General features: G+C 43.8%; 1 protein-coding gene across 1 annotated transcript in view; it reads left to right on the top strand.

The window, feature by feature from the left end:
* LOC137522502 (uncharacterized) overlaps window positions 1-19,771 on the top strand; it is a 56,012-nt gene that overhangs the window by 22,427 nt on the left and 13,814 nt on the right. The window contains exons 7-11 of the mRNA XM_068242574.1: window positions 9,801-9,848; window positions 10,919-10,963; window positions 13,834-13,884; window positions 14,991-15,035; window positions 19,204-19,242. Coding sequence (XP_068098675.1) covers window positions 9,801-9,848; window positions 10,919-10,963; window positions 13,834-13,884; window positions 14,991-15,035; window positions 19,204-19,242 — 228 coding nt within the window. The remainder of the gene's footprint in view (window positions 1-9,800; window positions 9,849-10,918; window positions 10,964-13,833; window positions 13,885-14,990; window positions 15,036-19,203; window positions 19,243-19,771) is intronic.

Genomic DNA, 19,771 nt, shown 5'->3' on the forward strand with positions numbered 1-19,771 from the left:
GGAGGATGATAGAAACAATTGTTTATTTCATAGGTTTATTTTCACCTCAGGTGTCCTTTAACTGTCTGTCATAGTGTAGGCTAGCGCCATTTTTTAGTGGGAAGCCAATTAACTCATCTGTATGTGTTTTGGATGTGGGAAGAAACCAGAGTACCCAGAGGAAACCCACGCAAACATGAGGAGAACATACAAATTCTGTGCAGAGAGTGCCCTGGTCAGATTCCAACCAGGGATCAAGCGCTGCAAGACAAAGGTGTTATGCGCTATACCTAACACTAACCCCCCCTTCCCTACCTGAGTGAATGTAAAGCCACTAATTACAGCAGCTGCAAAGCTGCTAATTAGTGTGGCTGTAGAGCCACAATGTACCTATCAATCCATATTATACAGTTAGTGCCATTCAAAAGATATTTGTATTGCCACAAATGGGTCACCCAAATTAAGGCCCGGTTCACATGAAGCGTCATGTTGTCACATGACGCGGAAGAAGACGGAAGCTTCTACAGCCGGCTACTACTGAAAATTAGGTATGTATAAACCCTCCCCCACCCACCCGCCCAGCTGCTGCGCCCTCCCCTCACCCTCCCGTCCTTAGATTTGCGTCGGCATATGCCCCCATCCCCCGTGGAACGGTCCGTTTCTTCACTAGTGTTAACTAGTGTTGGGCGAACATCTAGATGTTCGGGTTCGGGCCGAACAGGCCGAACATGGCCGCGATGTTCGGGTGTTCGACCCGAACTCCGAACATAATGGAAGTCAATGGGGACCCGAACTTTTGTGCTTTGTAAAGCCTCCTTATATGCTACATACCCCAAATTTACAGGGTATGTGCACCTTGGGAGTGGGTACAAGAGGAAAAAAAAATTTAGCAAAAAGAGCTTATAGTTTTTGAGAAAATCGATTTTAAAGTTTCAAAGGGAAAACTGTCTTTTAAATGCGGGAAATGTCTGTTTTCTTTGCACAGGTAACATGCTTTTTGTCGGCATGCAGTCATAAATGTAATACATATAAGAGGTTCCAGGAAAAGGGACCGGTAATGCTAACCCAGCAGCAGCACACGTGATGGAACAGGAGGAGGGTGGCGCAGGAGGAGAAGGCCACGCTTTGAGACACAACAACCCAGGCCTTGCATGAGGACAAGAAGCGTGCGGATAGCATGCTTTGTACCACCATGCAGTCATAAATGTAATAAAGATAAGTGGTTCAATAAACAGGGACCACGCGGCAACGCTAACCCAGCAGCAGCACACGTGATGGAACAGGAGGAGGCGCAGGAGGAGAAGGCCACGCTTTGTGAGACACAACAACCCAGGCCTTGCATGAGGACAAAAAGCGTGCGGATAGCATGCTTTGTACCGCCATGTAGTCATAAATGTAATAAAGATAAGAGGTTCAATAAACAGTGACCACGCGGCAACGGTAACCCAGCAGCAGCAGCAGCACACGTGATGGAACAGGAGGAGGCGCAGGAGGAGAAGGCCACGCTTTGTGAGACACAACAACCCAGGCCTTGCATGAGGACAAAAAGCGTGCGGATAGCATGCTTTGTACCGCCATGTAGTCATAAATGTAATAAAGATAAGAGGTTCAATAAACAGTGACCACGCGGCAACGGTAACCCAGCAGCAGCAGCAGCACACGTGATGGAACAGGAGGAGGCGCAGGAGGAGAAGGCCACGCTTTGTGAGACACAACAACCCAGGCCTTGCATGAGGACAAAAAGCGTGCGGATAGCATGCTTTGTACCGCCATGTAGTCATAAATGTAATAAAGATAAGAGGTTCAATAAACAGGGACCACGCGGCAACGGTAACCCAGCAGCAGCAGCAGCAGCAGCAGCACACGTGATGGAACAGGAGGAGGCGCAGGAGGAGAAGGCCACGCTTTGTGAGACACAACAACCCAGGCCTTGCATGAGGACAAAAAGCGTGCGGATAGCATGCTTTGTACCGCCATGTAGTCATAAATGTAATAAAGATAAGAGGTTCAATAAACAGGGACCACGCGGCAACGCTAACCCAGCAGCAGCAGCAGCAGCAGCACACGTGATGGAACAGGAGGAGGCGCAGGAGGAGAAGGCCACGCTTTGTGAGACACAACAACCCAGGCCTTGCATGAGGACAAAAAGCGTGCGGATAGCATGCTTTGTACCGCCATGTAGTCATAAATGTAATAAAGATAAGAGGTTCAATAAACAGGGACCACGCGGCAACGGTAACCCAGCAGCAGCAGCAGCACACGTGATGGAACAGGAGGAGGCGCAGGAGGAGAAGGCCACGCTTTGTGAGACACAACAACCCAGGCCTTGCATGAGGACAAAAAGCGTGCGGATATAGCAGCAATGCTTTTTGCCGCCATGCAGTCATAAATGTAATACAGATGAGAGGTTCAATAAACAGGGACCGGAAACGCTAAACCATCCCAGATGTTCATCGGTCATGTTACTTGGTTGGGGTCCAGGAGTGTTGCGTAGTCGTTTCCAATCCAGGATTGATTCATTTTAATTTGAGTCAGACGGTCTGCATTTTCTGTGGAGAGGCGGATACGCCGATCTGTGATGATGCCTCCGGCAGCACTGAAACAGCGTTCCGACATAACGCTGGCTGCCGGGCAAGCCAGCACCTCTATTGCGTACATTGCCAGTTCGTGCCAGGTGTCTAGCTTCATGCCCGGTTTCAGGTCCAGCGGTGCCAGCCACAAATCCGTCTGTTCCTTTATTCCCCTCCAAATTTCCTCCCCTGTGTGCTGCTTATCCCCAAGGCAGATCAGCTTCAGCAACGCTTGCTGACGCATGCCAACAGCTGTGCTGCACTGCTTCCACGATCCTACTGCTGCTGGTGCTGGGTTAGCATTTCCGGATGAGGTACAGCTTTGAGATGCGTTGGAGGAGAAGGAGTCAGAGAGGTAGGTGCTGCTGTTGTTATCCAGCTGTTTGCGGCGTGGGCAACACCCGCGCCGTAGCAGGTGAGGAATCGCTGCCAGGCTCCACAAGGTTCACCCAGTGCGCGGTAAGGGAGATGTATCGACCCTGGCCGAACGCACTCGTCCAGGTGTCAGTGGTGAGGTGAACCTTGCAGGCAACGGCATTCTTCAAGCTTCGGGTTATTTAGCTGACCACGTGCTCATGCAACTCAGGCACTGCAGAGCGCGCAAAGTGGTAGCGGCTGGGAACCACGTAACGTGGGATGGCCACTGACATCATGCCCTTGAAGCTGTTTGTCTCCACCACTCGATATGGCAGCATTTCGCAGGCCAGAAGCTTGGCTATGCTGGCTGGCTGTTACTGCCACGGCCCGGGGGTCATTTGCTGGCAATTTCCTCTTGTGCTCAAACATCTCAGAAACAGACAACTCAACCGTAGCGCTGCACACCGAAGGGCTGTTGGTTGTTGTGTTTGATGAACACTGGGAGACCTCAAGAGCACTAGTCCGGAAAGTGACAGTGTCAGCATCGTCTGATGTTTGTGAATGTTGTGAACCACGCAATGGCTGGGCTACTGCTGCTGCTGAGGCGGGTCTGGTGGTGAGTCTGGTGAACCCAAGGGAGGCAGTGTTGCTGGTGGTACCCTGTCCTGCCGCGTTTGCCCACAGAGTGGGATGTTTGGATAGAATGTGGCGGCTCATGCTGGTGGTGGAGAGGTTGTTAATACTTTTCCCCCTGCTCAGGCGGGTCTTGCACACCTTGCAAATCGCCATGGTAACATCCTCAGTGCAGTCTTCAAAGAAAGCCCAGACTTTAACTGGCTGAGGACTCGGACCTCGTGCGTGATGTGCTGGTGCTGCTTAACCCACTGCTGGACGCTTGAGAGGTCATCCAAGTAATTATCTGGTCCTGTTCTTTTGGATCTGTGAGGGTTGTTGTCCTGGACAACATGGGCAGTATTGAGTGGGTTTTCTTGGGTGCTCCCCTGTGGCCTGTACGTGAACCATCAGGGGAAACACCTCTTCCCTTGCCCCTCCCTCTTTCACCGGATTTCTTCCTCATTTCACTTATCCTTAAAGTACACGCTGACTGGCAGCAGTACAGTGGCAGTACAGAAATGCTATACAGTGGTGGGTGAGCGGTGTACCACTATTGTCAGCAGTGACACAGAGCACAATGCTATACAGTGGCGGGTGAGCGGTGTACTACTGTTCCCAGCAGACACAGAGTGGAAGTAAACACAATGCTATATAGTGTGGCTGAGCCGTGTACACAGAGTGGCATTAAACACAATGCTATATAGTCTGCTATATAGTCACCCCGAACAGGGTGATGTTCTGCAGAACCCGAACAGTGGCAAACACTCTTCGCCCAACACTACTGGGAGGGAACGCAGATTTTAGTACCTAAACACACGATACAACATGTTTTCCGGGGTCGGACTCTGAGGCACATACAGATGGTCCCGATCATCATCCTCATCATACAACTCTTCTCCTGAGTCTGACCCACCCACCACCTCTGCCACCCCAACATCCCCAGACACAGACCCCTCATCGTCCTCAACATTAACTTGGGATGCTGGCCTGAGCCAGACCTCCTCCTCCACATCAGGCCCCATCATCTCCTCAATGGCAGCCCTCATTAATCGCTCTGGCGACGGACTGATGGACACAACGTTCTCCTCCGGGGAGGGCTGCTGCTGACCACTGGCTGCTGGGGTGGATGTTATAGCTTGCGTGGGGCGTTGGCTGTTGCTGTTGTTGGGAGTGCTGCTCACAGCGGAGGTCTCTGGGGAACTCATGTTGAGCTCATATAGTGGTTGACGGTGAGTGGAGTATTACTGATCCCAGCAATATACACACTGACTGGCAGAGTACGCAATGCTATATAGTGTGGCTGAGCGGTGTACACAGAGTGGCAGTAAACACAATGCTATATAGTCTGGCTGAGCGAGCGGTGTACTACTGTTCCCAGCAGAATCAGAGTGGCAGTAAACAATGGTATATAGTCTGGCTGAGCGGTGTACATAGAGTGTCAGTAAACAATGGTATATAGTCTGGCTGAGCGAGCGGTGTACTACTGTTCCCAGCAGAATCAGAGTGGCAGTAAACAATGGTATATAGTCTGGCTGAGCGGTGTACATAGAGTGTCAGTAAACAATGGTATATAGTCTGGCTGAGCGAGCGGTGTACTACTGTTCCCAGCAGAATCAGAGTGGCAGTAAACAATGGTATATAGTCTGGCTGAGCGGTGTACACAGAGTGTCAGTAAACAATGGTATATAGTCTGGCTGAGCGGTGTACACACAATGCTATATAGTCTGCTATATAGTGTCAGTAAACAATGGTATATAGTCTGGCTGAGCGGTGTACACAGAGTGTCAGTAAACAATGGTATATAGTCTGGCTGAGCGAGCGGTGTACTACTGTTCCCAGCAGAATCAGAGTGGCAGTAAACAATGGTATATAGTCTGGCTGAGCGGTGTACACAGAGTGTCAGTAAACAATGGTATATAGTCTGGCTGAGCGGTGTACACACAATGCTATATAGTCTGCTATATAGTGTCAGTAAACAATGGTATATAGTCTGGCTGAGCGAGCGGTGTACTACTGTTCCCAGCAGAATCAGAGTGGCAGTAAACAATGGTATATAGTCTGGCTGAGCGGTGTACACAGAGTGTCAGTAAACAATGGTATATAGTGTGGCTGAGTGGTGTACACAGAGTGTCAGTAAACAATGGTATATAGTCTGGCTGAGCGGTGTACACAGAGTGTCAGTAAACAATGGTATATAGTCTGGCTGAGCGAGCGGTGTACTACTGTTCCCAGCAGAATCAGAGTGGCAGTAAACAATGGTATATAGTCTGGCTGAGCGGTGTACACAGAGTGTCAGTAAACAATGGTATATAGTGTGGCTGAGTGGTGTACACAGAGTGTCAGTAAACAATGGTATATAGTCTGGCTGAGCGGTGTACACAGAGTGGCAGTAAACACAATGCTATATACTCTGGCTGAGCGAGCGGTGTACTACTGTTCCCAGCAGACACAGAACAGTAAACAGAATGCTATATAGTGTGGCTGAGCGAGCGGTGTACCACTATTCCCAGCAGACACAGAACAGTGAACAGAATGCTATATAGTGTGGCTGAGCGAGCGGTGTACCACTATTCCCAGCAGACACAGAACAGTAAACAGAATGCTATATAGTGTGGCTGAGCGAGCGGTGTACCACTATTCCAAGCAGACACAGAACAGTGAACAGAATGCTATATAGTGTGGCTGAGCGAGCGGTGTACCACTATTCCCAGCAGACACAGAGTGGCAGTAAACAGAATGCTATATAGTGTGGCTGAGCGAGGTACACAGAGTGGCAGTAAACAGAATGCTATATAGTGTGGCTGAGCGAGCGGTGTACCACTATTCCCAGCAGACACAGAACAGTGAACAGAATGCTATATAGTGTGGCTGAGCGAGCGGTGTACCACTATTCCCAGCAGACACAGAACAGTGAACAGAATGCTATATAGTGTGGATGAGCGAGCGGTGTACCACTATTCCCAGCAGACACAGAACAGTAAACAGAATGCTATATAGTGTGGCTGAGCGAGCGGTGTACCACTATTCCCAGCAGACACAGAACAGTGAACAGAATGCTATATAGTGTGGCTGAGCGAGCGGTGTACCACTATTCCCAGCAGACACAGAACAGTGAACAGAATGCTATATAGTGTGGCTGAGCGAGCGGTGTACTACTGTTCCCAGCAGACACAGAACAGTACACAGAATGCTATATAGTGTGGCTGAACGAGCGGTGTACTACTGTTCCCAGCAGACACAGAACAGTACACAGAATGCTATATAGTGTGGCTGAACGAGCGGTGTACCACTATTCCAAGCAGACACAGAACAGTGAACAGAATGCTATATAGTGTGGCTGAGCGAGCGGTGTACCACTATTCCCAGCAGACACAGAGTGGCAGTAAACAGAATGCTATATAGTGTGGCTGAGCGAGGTACACAGAGTGGCAGTAAACAGAATGCTATATAGTGTGGCTGTGCAAGCGGTGTACTACTATTCCCAGCAGACACAGAGTGGCAGTAAACAGAATGCTATATAGTGTGGCTGAGCGAGGTACACAGAGTGGCAGTAAACAGAATGCTGAGCGAGCGGTGTACTACTATTCCCAGCAGCGACACACAATGACTGGGGGGGACCCTGGCTAGCGTGGCTGGAGCGCGAACTACCCTGCCTGCCTACCCAAAGCTAAACCCACAGACAAATGGCGGAGATATGACGTGGTTCGGGTATTTATTTACCCGAACCACGTGACAGTTCGGCCAATCAGAGCGCGTTCGGGTCCGAACCACGTGACCCGTTCGGCCAATCACAGCGCTAGCCGAACGTTCGGGGAACGTTCGGCCATGCGCTCTTAGTTCGGCCATATGGCCGAACGGTTTGGCCGAGCACCGTCAGGTGTTCGGCCGAACTCGAACATCACCCGAACAGGGTGATGTTCTGCAGAACCCGAACAGTGGCGAACACTGTTCGCCCAACACTAGTGTTAACAAACGTTCCGTTTCCCATTGCCCCAATGCTGCAGTATTTTTTGTCCTGATCCGTTCCGCTAGGCAGAACGGTCCGGAAAATTAGGGTCTTCAGCATTGTTTCGATTCATGGACTGAAACGTACGGAACGTATCCGTACCAACGGACGCATGTGAATGGATCCATAGGTTAACATTGGATCCATTCACATCCGTTCTGTTTGTACAGTATACGTTTCGGTTCCAATCCGCAAAAAAACGCTAATGTGAACCGCGCCTAACAGGTGCTATTCTTCAATGCCTTTTAGTATAGCTCCTTATAAAAACTTATTGAACATTATGCCCTCCTCAGCTGCCTGGGATAATATGTGCTTTATGCTAAGCTGGTAGAGGGTGGTCAGCACACCCACACAGGAAGCTTCTGCATCTCACACTGCCGATTATGGGGTCAATTCATAAAGCATTACCGCATTTGGCAATACAGAAATCAGATGACTTTACCAAGCAGTTAGGGAAATGTCAATTCATAAAGCCTGTTACCGCAGGAAAAGCTAAAATTACCGAGCAGTGAGGTAAATCACCAACTTGTGCGGTAATTACCTCAACACATGTTAGTAAATGTCAGTTCATAAAGCAGACAAGGGGCTTGATTTACTAAACTGTTATAACTCATATCATGGCCGTTTTCACACGCATTTGCGCGCAATTGTGAATTATCGCGTTCAATTGAGAATTTTCGCACGAAAACGTGAACATTTTCAAGCGAAAATGCATGATTGTGCGTGAACATTTGCGATTGCGCGCAATAATTACCACGGTTTACCACGGTTTAGTGAATCAAGCCCAAGGAGCGATAAAGCCACAAAGCAATACCAGCTGCTTTGAAGTGGTGAAAAGAATGTGGAGAGTAGACTGTGGGAGCGTGACTCACTAGCAGAAGCAGGTGCAGCTGTGATTGACAGACGCAGGGAGCTAATAGAATCAGCCCATTCTCCTGCAAGTCTGACTGATCAAATCTGATAGGACCCGCAGCCTTCACTGGCGGGACAAGCTTTGAAACCCCTTAGGCAGCAGCACAGCAGCAGAGTGACAACGGAACAAAACAGGCATCCCCTGAGTACCTTAGGCCGTGTGTGTTTAACCTCTTGGGTACCTGTTAGGAGCTAGTGGGGAAAATCATCCAGGCATGGCATGTGTAAAGTTTCTTGGAAGTTAATCTAAACTGTGGCAATTAAATGGATTTTCATGAAAGACTATTACAGATAGACTGTAATTACAGCATCGGGACTTGCAGCGAGAGGCAGAGGGTGTTTAGTGGTGGTAGGTAAAGTGGTAATGGGTGACGACGCAGCTGTGGGGGGCTTCGCCAATATGCGGCAGCCCAACTGAATGCTCTGGGGGTCTCCTTATTAATGGAGACCCCAGATGCAGTGGTGGAAGATGGTGGCGGATGTTCAGAGGGTTTGCGCACATCTCTGGGGAGCGAGGCCGTGGTGCTGAAGGACAGCGCCACAACATAAAACTTCACTCCTCTTCGTCTAGGAAAAGGGAGCATTGCTCAGGCTTTTGCTGAGTAATGCTCTCTAGTAATCAGCCATCGCACTAAGGAAAGCGGCAATAGGATTAGCCAGTAATCCTCACGTGATGGCAAGGTGATAATTAGCTCGCATCTCCAAGCTACTTATCACCTTTAATAGGATATGGCCCAGAGTGTCAAATAGAAGAGAGCTAACATAGAGTAAAAGATTAGGCTTAAAAAGCAACCTGAAACGAGAAGTATATGGAGACTGCCATAGTTATTTCCTTTAAACAATACCAGTTGCCTGGCAGCCCTGCTGATCTATTTGGCTGCAGTAGTGTCTGAATCACACCAGAAACAAGCATGCAGCTAATCTTGTCAGATCTGACAATAATGTCAGAAACACCTGATCTGCTGCATGCTTGTTCATGATATATAGAAAACTATTTTAGAGTCAGAGGATCAGCAAGATAGCTAGGCAACTGGTAATGCTTAAAAGGAAATCAATATGGCAGCCTCCATATACCCTCACTTCCACTGTACTTCATAGCTTTTAATAATGCAAATATACTTTTTTTATATATATATTTCTGTAGCTATGAAATTGTAATAAGAACCATTGAAAAGTTTAAAATATCCTTTGCTCTGTCCAAAATAAAAACATAACATTGCCTGATTTCCCAGTAGAGCTGTTTAGCACAGACCTCCCATGTGTGTTTGTGTCAGGCTAATAGGAATTGACAGTACTCAAAAAGTCTGTTATAAGAAAAAATAAAAAATAAAGAAACATAACAAATTTTTCTTATATTCTAGAAGCAACTTGGGATTGCAGATAATATAGTGACCGATGCATGTAATTTGGTAAGAAAATACTTCTCTGAATAAATCACGCTTTCTTCTTACATAAATGACTGACTTTGACTCTTAGGACTTGTTCACACTACAAGAGCTGTTTAAGCGCTAGTGATTTTGAAAAACTCTTGGTAATGCAATGCTATGGGGGATTTTTACAAAATCACATCACTCCAGTGTGAACACAGCTTTTAAAATCACAAAGGGCTTAGAAAATCTCTTGTAGTATAAACAAGGCCTCACATATTGAAAAAAAATGTTCTGTGATTTTAAATATAAAATATTGTCTGTCTCACACTCACGGAAATAACTTTCATAAAACAGAGAGTGAAGGCAGTGAAGAGCTAGTTTTTGCTAATACCTCCTGTACCCAGAGAAAGCAATACATAAATAAATACATAAATACAAATCTGTAAAGAGGAGAAGAGTTAAAATCCACCATCTAGTTATTGTAGTGTACTCCCATTTCCTGTTCCCAGGAATACCAGTTTTCATTCTAATGTCACAAATTCCCATAGTGGTCCCAAAGACAGGAAGTGAAAGGAGATTCTCCAGTGGCGAAAGAAAAAGCAGCGAAAATCCCCATAAGTTTCTAACCGCTTTTTACACTATTTAAAAATAATATAAAAATATAAAAGAGCAGTAAGGAAGCCTGAGATATAGGAAAGGTGGAACCAAGCTCCTTATCCATGAAAAGTCAACATTTCAGCGCATAGATCCCTGAAGTTGCTGTTTATAGTTGACACACAGATCTCACTAAAAGTGACACGTGGGTTACGTTTTCATCACTTTTCTTCTCAGATTTGTAACAGGTATGGTTTAAATGGAGACATATGATTTGGTGGAGGAACTAGATGGTAACAGTGAGCTATTGTTATCACAATAATTCATTTTGAAATTCAATTAAAATCTTTCTCATTTTACTTTATAGACTTTTATTTTTAGTACAATGTACTTTAATTTCCTTGATTGTTTTCAGGCAATGTTGTGCAGAATCATACTTGCATTGCAGTAATATTTTATGTATCCTGAACTGTACACATTACAATACTACTTAGTAACTTCACAATATCTTACAGATCAATTCCCTGCTGAATCCAGCATGCTTGAGCAAAATAACAAACGTATGTACTAGATTTTAATATAACACTGTTCCTAATACTGCCCTTTTTAGACAAAATTACTGTGTTCTTCTTCTTTTCTGTGGTAAACTGATAATTAAGCGTACATCAAATAAGGGCTCCTTGAAAAAGGGCGTGTGTTATAGCCAAAATGTTATAATATTGTATATTACAATATTTGTATCTTTTGTTCATGTAATAAAATCTGAAAATATCATCTATAACAATGAAAACTAAAAATATATGTACAGTTGTAATAACTATAGTAAAACATTGGTAAATATTACCAATATTTGACTACAACTAAACCACCTCACCCTACTCTCACACAGAACCCTCCCTCTACCTATCCCTAACCCTTAGAACCCCCTGGTGGTGCCTAATCCTAAGACTCCCCTAGCTGGTGCCTAACCCTAAGACTCCCCTGGTGGTGCCTAACCCTAAGACTCCCCTAGCTGGTGCCTAACCCTAAGACTCCCCTGGTGGTGCCTAACCCTAAGACTCCCCTAGCTGGTGCCTAACCCTAAGACTCCCCTGGGGGTGCCTAACCCTAAGACTCCCCTAGCTGGTGCCTAACCCTAAGACTCCCCTGGTGGTGCCTAACCCTAAGACTCCCCTGGTGGTGCCTAACCTTAAGACTCCCCCTCCCCTCTAGCTGGTGCCTAACCCTAAAATCCTCTTCCTGATGCCTAAACCTAAAAACCCCCTTTCTCAGCTTAAAATAGGCTTAAGGTTAATAAAAAAAACGATAATTAACAAAATTATAACTCTCAAAACAAATGTAAAAATGCTATAAGAAATTAAAATGATAATTTACAAGTTATTAAAATGGAAAAGAAATAACGTATAAAAAGTTAAAACAATATTTTGCAAACTATCAAAACGAAAATATGATATAAAAAGTTAAACTAATAATTTACATTAATTCAATTCTGTTTGTTAAAAGCATAAATAGAGAACTGTTTCAAGTAAACCTCCAAGCACATTATTTTACCTTTCAATTACAAGATTTTCTCTGCATGCTTTCAGAACCTTAAAGAGAACCCGAGGTGGCATTGCATTACGTTAGTGGGGCACAGAGGCTGGTTGAGCACACTAACAGCAGCCTCTGTTGCCCCATCGTGTGCCTCAAAGACCCCCCTGCTCGCCGCTATACCCCCGCAGTGCTGGCGACACGCAGCGTGTCGCCAGCACAATGTTTACCTAAGCGCTGTCTGTCAGCGCCGCTCCCCCGCCTCCTCCGCATCGCCGCTACCCGCCCGTGTCCCTTCCCTCCCGCTGATTGGAGGGAAGGGACGAGGGCGGGTAGCGGCGATGCGGAGGAGGCGGGGGAGCAGCGCTGACAGACAGCGCTAGGGTAAACATTGTGCTGGCGACGCGCTGAGTGTCGCCAGCACTGCGGGGAGTATAGCAGCGAGCAGGGGGTTCTTTGAGGCACACGATGGGGCAACAGAGGCTGGTGTTAGTGTGCACAACCAGCCTCTGTGCCCCACTAACGTAATGCAATGCCACCTCGGGTTCTCTTTAAGTTTCTTCTTCAGGCTGAAACATGCCTGAAAAAGAAACTTTAAAGTCTAGAAAGCTTGCAGAAAAATCTTGTACAGTTAGTCATTATGTATCACCTGAACAACTTTTGTTGTATGTCTTTGGTTGCTTTCTGTAACAATGATAAACTTGCCATGTGCAGGCAGCGGAAGGCAACTTATCCACCAGGTGGATAACAATAATTGCAATGGAAGCAGAGGCGCCAGCAGAGTAAAAACTGAACATAAGTAAAAACAGATAAAAGGTTGGGGTCTTACCTCCCCAAAACCAAACACAACCACTATGTATGGTTTAAACAAGATTTAATTTGTACTACAGAACAAATGCAACACATTTTGCAGGTCTCTAGCCTGCTTCCTCAGGCAATAATACAGATAGGAGTAACCCAGCAGTAGAGTAGTCAAGTACAGCGCCTCTGTCTGCATGTGTATGTACAGTGGCAAGCATACAGACACTTCTGCTGTGCTCCTTTCCTTTTTTCCCTGCGTAAAGATTTAATATTCAGCTATGGAACTGATAGTTTTTCTCCCGTTGGGACTCAATCGGCTCACTGATAACAAATCACAGCTATAAAACACTTTCCTACGCAGATAACTAAGCTTCTGATTACAGGATGCAAGATAAAAAGGTCAATAGTTCATGTATTTTTGCTCTGGGACTCTTGAGACACTGTAATTGAGCAGAAATGGTAAAACATTAAATCTGCTTTGTAAATGTTTTTACATAAAATAAACCCTTGAGCTATCTAAAAAAAAGTCATTTTAGGAGGACAGACCTAGTTGTTTATCTCAATAGTTTGTTTTCTGTTCGGGTTCACTTTAAAGTGGACCCGAGCTCTTGCAAAGAACAAACTGAAAACTGTTCATTCCACAAAGAAATACTGCAGAAATCAGCTGCACTGAACTGTGTTTGTTTATTTAGATGCAGTTGAGTGTAACATGTGTAATCAGTAGGCATGACTCTCAGTGGCAACACATGGGGAGGAGCAATTTTTGTTGGTCTCAGCATGATGTATTATACATACAGTAGATCAGTATTAGTAGGTAACATGATCAGTATTTTTAGTTTTGGATATGCAGTTACCACCACTGTAGTAGCCCATGGGGCTTAGAAGACAGTAGTAAAGTTCTAAAACAGATTTCCCACACTATCCAAAACTTAAATATTATTGCCTGAAACTGTGGAGTTGGGTTTAACCATTTAGCAAAATCAGAATAATTGTGACATTATACAACCCGGAGTCATTTTTACAGCAGATGCCACCATTGATGATTAAATATGTATTTCCTATGAATTTTTCTGAATTTAATCTTTGTTTTATCTTACAGACAGTATCTGATAAGGCAGTACAAACGGCCCTGAAACTTGACTTATGTCAGGTATGAATTATGTGCTGTGACATTACTCCCAAAATTCTTTTTAAACCTTTCACATCACAAATGAGACTATAATAATACTTCAGCCAGCAGGTGAGTAGCTGCAGGTATCCCCAATACATTCCTGTGCAGCTGGGAAGCCCCTGGATATCTTGGGATATCTTTACAAGGAGGGGTTTAGCATTGTCCAGACCTCAGATATTTGTCACCTGAAATGATCTTCCAACAACACTCTGGATAGCAGTATGCTGGGGAGATGTTAGCGGGTTGCTGTAAGATTCAAGAAGAATTTCACAAAGTGATAAATAATTAGTACCTCTGTGCCAAATAATGAGGCAAGGTAACATAAAAAAGATGTTTATGTCCTTAGTAATATGCCCTTAAACTATACCCAAGGCTATCCTCGGTTCAAAAAACACATACTTACCTAAGAATAGGAAGGCCTCTGGATCCCATAGAGGCTTCCCATGTCATTCTCTGGACCTCCATTGCTGCTTACAGACCCCAAAGAGAAATCTGACTAGAACTTGTTGGATTGAAGATCTGGGCCACGGTCCTCTTCGTGCACGAGCGCAGCTGTACTGGGCTTATGTGAGTACTGCCGCGCCTGTGTAGTAAGCCAGATCTGCTCATGCACAAGTGGCTCTGTGCTACTATGTAGGTGTGGCTATGATTGCTTATTGGCCGCACGGCTTAGTGCATGCATGAAGAGTAGAGCGGCCTGGATATTTCAGACAGTAATTGTAAGTAGAGATATTACGCTGGGCTCCGAGGAGTTGCTGCTTGCATATTTTATTTCAGTTGGTACATCAAAAACAAAGTGTGTGAGGGGTGAGGTCAACTCCCAAGTGCTCAGCGTGATTTCTCTACTTACAATTATACAACTTGTTACTTGTTGTGAGCACGTGGAGGCTACGTTATTCTACTGTACTTTGCCACATTGAGTGCCACTGCCAGCCCTTCTGTCCTCCTTTTCTGCATCTTTCCGAGGGTGCCGGCAAGTGGCAGCAGCAGCAGCGAGAAGGATATATGTTAAATGAAAGGGCAGTGAATTGTTATTATCCGTGAACACTGTGATCCTTATTGCAATGTTTTTGCTTCTTTCACAGCTTAAAAAGGACAACTTGGACTTAAACGCATTAACCAGTGTTTTGGTAAGCGTGACATCATAACGTAGTTTACGACACGTTTTACTTCAGTTCTGCATTACTATCCAAAGACTAAAAAGCACTCAAAGGGGCAGCACGGTGGCGTAGTGGTTAGCGCTCTTGCCATGCAGCGCTGGGTCCCAGGTTCGAATCCCATCCAGGGTACTATCTGCAAAGAGTTTGTATGTTCTCCCCGTGTCTGCGTGGGTTTTCTCCAGCCACTCCGGTTTCCTCCCACATACCCAAAACATACAGATAAGTTAATTGGCTTCCCCCTAAATTAGCCTTAGACTACAATACATACACGACATGATGCATACATACACATATGACTATAGTAGGGATTAGATTGTGAGCTCCTTTGAGGGACAGTTAGTGACCAGACTATATACTCTGTACAGAGCTGCGAAAGATGTCGGCGCTATATAAATACTAAATAATAATAATAATAAACTATTATAAAAGTCCGGTATTTAATCATTCTGAAATATTAGTTAATCCATTAATATTCTGGAAAACAAATTAAATACAGTAAAATCTTGGATTGAGAGTAACTTGGTTTAAAAACGCTTTGCTAACATTTTTGTGAAATTTTGACTTGATATACAAGCAAAAAAGTGTACACGCGTCACGTCATCACATCTGAGCCAATAGTTCTTTTCCCTTTGGGGCTGCAGGATTGTACTTAATTGTGTAGAGTGTAGAGACTGTGCAAAGTCACATTTCTACAAAATCCTCAATAGTAACTGTCATTGGGTAAGTCCCTTAATAAAGCTACACAAAAAAAAGTTTGGGGAAGCCAACAGATAGCAATGATTATGTTAGTTATAGTGAAAGTCTTGTTTATATTTTTATTTTATACTGTTTTACTATAAATGTTTTTGGGTTGTGGAACTAACCATTGGGTTTCCATAAATTCTTATGGGGAAATTTGTTTTTAAATAAGAGTGCTTTGGATTACAAGCTCCAGAACAAATTATGCTCACAAATCAAGGTTCCACAGTATATTCTATAACTTTCTTACTTTTCTTACCTTGCACCAAAACCCAAAATGTCAGTAGACCTTAACAATACTTTTATACAAAGTGTTGCAGATGCAGCATAAAATGTTGGCTCATTCCTCGTTGCCTACATCCACCCTACCCACATTTGCTCTTGGACTGTGAAGAGAGAGGAAAAGCTAAGTCCTTTGGCTATAAACCCCTAATGCCTTAACTACCAACATGCGTGGCAGCCCCAGGCAGCCCCAGGACCGCCTAACGCCACTTGGCGTCAAGTCCTGGGGCTGCAGTTTGCAGAAGATTGTGTGCATCTCCTGCTCTGGAGGTGGAGCTCCACCCCTCCTTCAGTCTCCGAGCCGCTCGGGAGACTGTTAGTCGGCGTAACCGCCGTATATTTACTTGTACAGCGCTGCGATCTGTGTCACACGGCTGTCCCCCTGGGGCACTTGAGAGCGAACGGCTCTCATAGGCAGAAGCTTATGACAGCCGATCGCAAGGATTGGCCGGCTGGGGGGAGGGAGGGGTTTGAAAAAAAATAAAAAATTTTTTGAACAATGTTAAAAAAATAAACAAATAAATATTTATAAAAAAAAACCCACACATTTGGGGGGCAATCAGGAAAAGGGGGGGGGGGGGGTAGCTAGTGTGCTGTGTTGTGCGGCCCTGCAGCTTGGCCTTAAAGCTGCAGTGGCATATTATGAAAAAATAGCCTAGTTTTAGGGGGGTTTACGACTGTGGTCTTCAAGTGGTTAAATGCTAACAAAATAATTTAACCAGTATACCTAGTATATCTACACTCCGAGGGAAGAGACTGCTCCTGTCTCAGAGGCATAGATACTCGTCTTCTGCAGCAAACGGGTGGTGTGCATGCAATGTTAATTCAATGAATGTCTAAAAAATTCCCACTAACTTCTGGTTTTATTTTAGCTTAGGAAGCTGTGATTCAGCTTCCTAAGCAGTAAGGTACCATCAAGTGGTAAAAATTACTTTTATTATATGTATTTTTATTTTAAAAAAATCATACTCCTAGCGCATTAACTTATTCATAGTTGCCCCCCCTCCTCCCCCCCCCCCCCCTGAAAAAAAAAATAAACCTGGAAAAAAAAAAAAACTATACGTTAGGTTAGGAACTTAGCTTTTTATATATGTATGCTATACGGATATATTATTGTTATTTTTACAAATCAGGGCTTTTAATTATCTGTAGAGTACAATGAGAAAACCAAAACCAAATAAAATACTGTTGTCATACATTGTACAAGGGACATCATTTAAATATTGTAATAACTAGGAAAAATGGGTAAATAAAATTTGTGGATTTTAATTACAGTAACATATTATTTTAAAAATAGAATATTTAAATACTGATTTTTTTTGTTTTCCTAATATTCCCTTTAAAATGTATACACAATAAAACTGATTCTTAGCAAAATGTACTGCCTAAAGAATGCCTAATTGATGGCAAACAAAATAAGGTATAGATCATTTTAGTGTGATAAATAGTGATAAAGTTATTGGCAAATAAAAGGGAGCGGTGCTGAAAGGTAAAAAATTATCTGGTCCATAAGGGGAAAACCCCCTTAGTGGTGAAGTAGTTCACTTGGTAAAGGGGTTAAAATTATCATTTAAAATCAATGTTTATTTATTTACAATTAACCAAATATACAAGTGGTCAGACACACTATTAAAGGATACTTGAGAAGGATATGGAGGCTGCCATATTTATTTCTTATAAAACAATGCCAGTTGCCTGGTAGTCCTGCTGATTTTTCATGCATCAGTAGTGTCTAAATCACACACCTGAAACAAGCATGCAGCTATTTCAGCCAGACTTCAGTCATACTTTAGTCAGAAACATCTGACTGTTTAGTCAGAAACATCTGCTTGTTCAGGGTCTATGTCTAAATGCATTAGAGGCAGAGGATCAGCAGGACAGCCAGGCAATGTGTATGGTTGTAAAGGAAATAAATATGGCAGCCTCCATACCATTCTCTCTTCAGGTCTCCCTTAAGACATCTCATATTCTGTATTTTTCAGACCATAAGACGCCCCAGACCATAAGGCGCATCCAAATTTATAGGGCAAAAACCAGGGGAAAAATGTATACTAAACCTGGTGTGTCCATGGTGCAGGGCAGTCTTTTGGAGCTTCCCCCCCAAGTTATTATGGTCACTGTTGTGAGGCAGGACAGCAGTTCTCACAGGCAATATATAGTGGGATGCAAAAGTTTGGGCAACCTTGTTAATTGTCATGATTTTCCTGTATAAATCGTTGGTTGTTATGATAAAAAATGTCAGTTAAATATATCATATAGGATATATATATATATATATATATATATATATATATATATATATATATATATATATATATATATATATATATATATAGTGATATTTGAGAAGTGAAATGACGTTTATTGGATTTACAGTAAGTGCGCAATATTTGTTTAACTAAAATTAGGCAGGTGCATAAAGTTGGGCAATTTTATTGATTCTAAAACCTTTAGAACAAATTATTGGAACTCAAATTGGCTTGGTAAGCTCAGTGACCCCTGACCTACATACACAGGTGAATCCAATTATAAGAAAGAGTATTTAAGGGGGTCAGTTGTGCTGCAGTTGTCTGCGCCCGTCGGACCTGCTCTCATATCGGCTTTTCTCCTTCTGCACAACATGCTTACAGGGATGTTTTGTCAGGATCTGCGGCCTTGCTACTGCTTAGGAAAAGCGCCCGCTGTGATACAATTGAGAAAAGCACCCACAGTAGTAGCAAAGCCACAGATCATGACAAACATCCCTGCAAGCATGCTGTGCATAAGGAGAAGGGCTGCTATAAGAGCAGGTCTGACGGGTACAAACATTCAGGAGGGAAAAAAGCCACATTGGGACCATAAGAGGAAACCAACATTTTCTCCCTCTTTTGTGGGCAGAAAAAGTGCGTCTTATGGTCCGAGAAAATACGGTAAGTCATTAGGAATTACAAGATAGTTATATAGAAATAGTAAGATGTGTGGCTGCATATTAGACTTTGATTCATCAAATGCACCGGAAGAGGATTCATATTACATAGAGGTTCCATTAGCCGGGATTAATTTATTTTTTATGAGGCAACTAAAAAAGTGTTTGAAAATTGAGTTCTAGTAATTCAAAAATGTTCTTCTTTTGTTTTAGGATAAATCAGGCTGCCTGGATGTACTACCTAAGAATCTGGTAATATATGTTAACTACTAAACAAGTGTTTAAAGTGGAATTTAACTGAAATAAAATAAATAAAAAAAAACCTGTGTGCTGGAAGAATTTCACTTTCCAGTACAATTTGAGTGGATTGTGCTTTAAGTGCACCATAAAGCGTATTTGCAATGTCAAAATAAAGACCCATCTGTACTTAAAAATTGGGATGGTAAATATGATACAAATAATTATTAGTTGATTAAAAGTTTCTGTTAATTTTAGGCAATATTTGGAGCTTGAAAATGGACTCCTCAAATACTGCAGCTGTTGCTATTGGCAAGTACATTTTCAAGCTGCACAAATGTGTATATTACCTTAAAGAGAACCCGAGGTGGGTTTTAAGAAGACACGACAGAGGAAAGGAGATAAGATTTATTACAGAGACAGTGCAATTAGGAAAGGCTGCAGTAAGCCAGAGCACATTAGAACAGGCATAGGAACTTATAGGATAGAAGAACTAAGGCTGAAAAATTTGTTACAGAGTCTCTTTAAGGCATGTACTACGCTA

The sequence above is a fragment of the Hyperolius riggenbachi genome, chromosome 6 (genome assembly GCF_040937935.1).
Source record: "Hyperolius riggenbachi isolate aHypRig1 chromosome 6, aHypRig1.pri, whole genome shotgun sequence".
Taxonomy (NCBI): Eukaryota; Metazoa; Chordata; class Amphibia; order Anura; family Hyperoliidae; genus Hyperolius; species Hyperolius riggenbachi.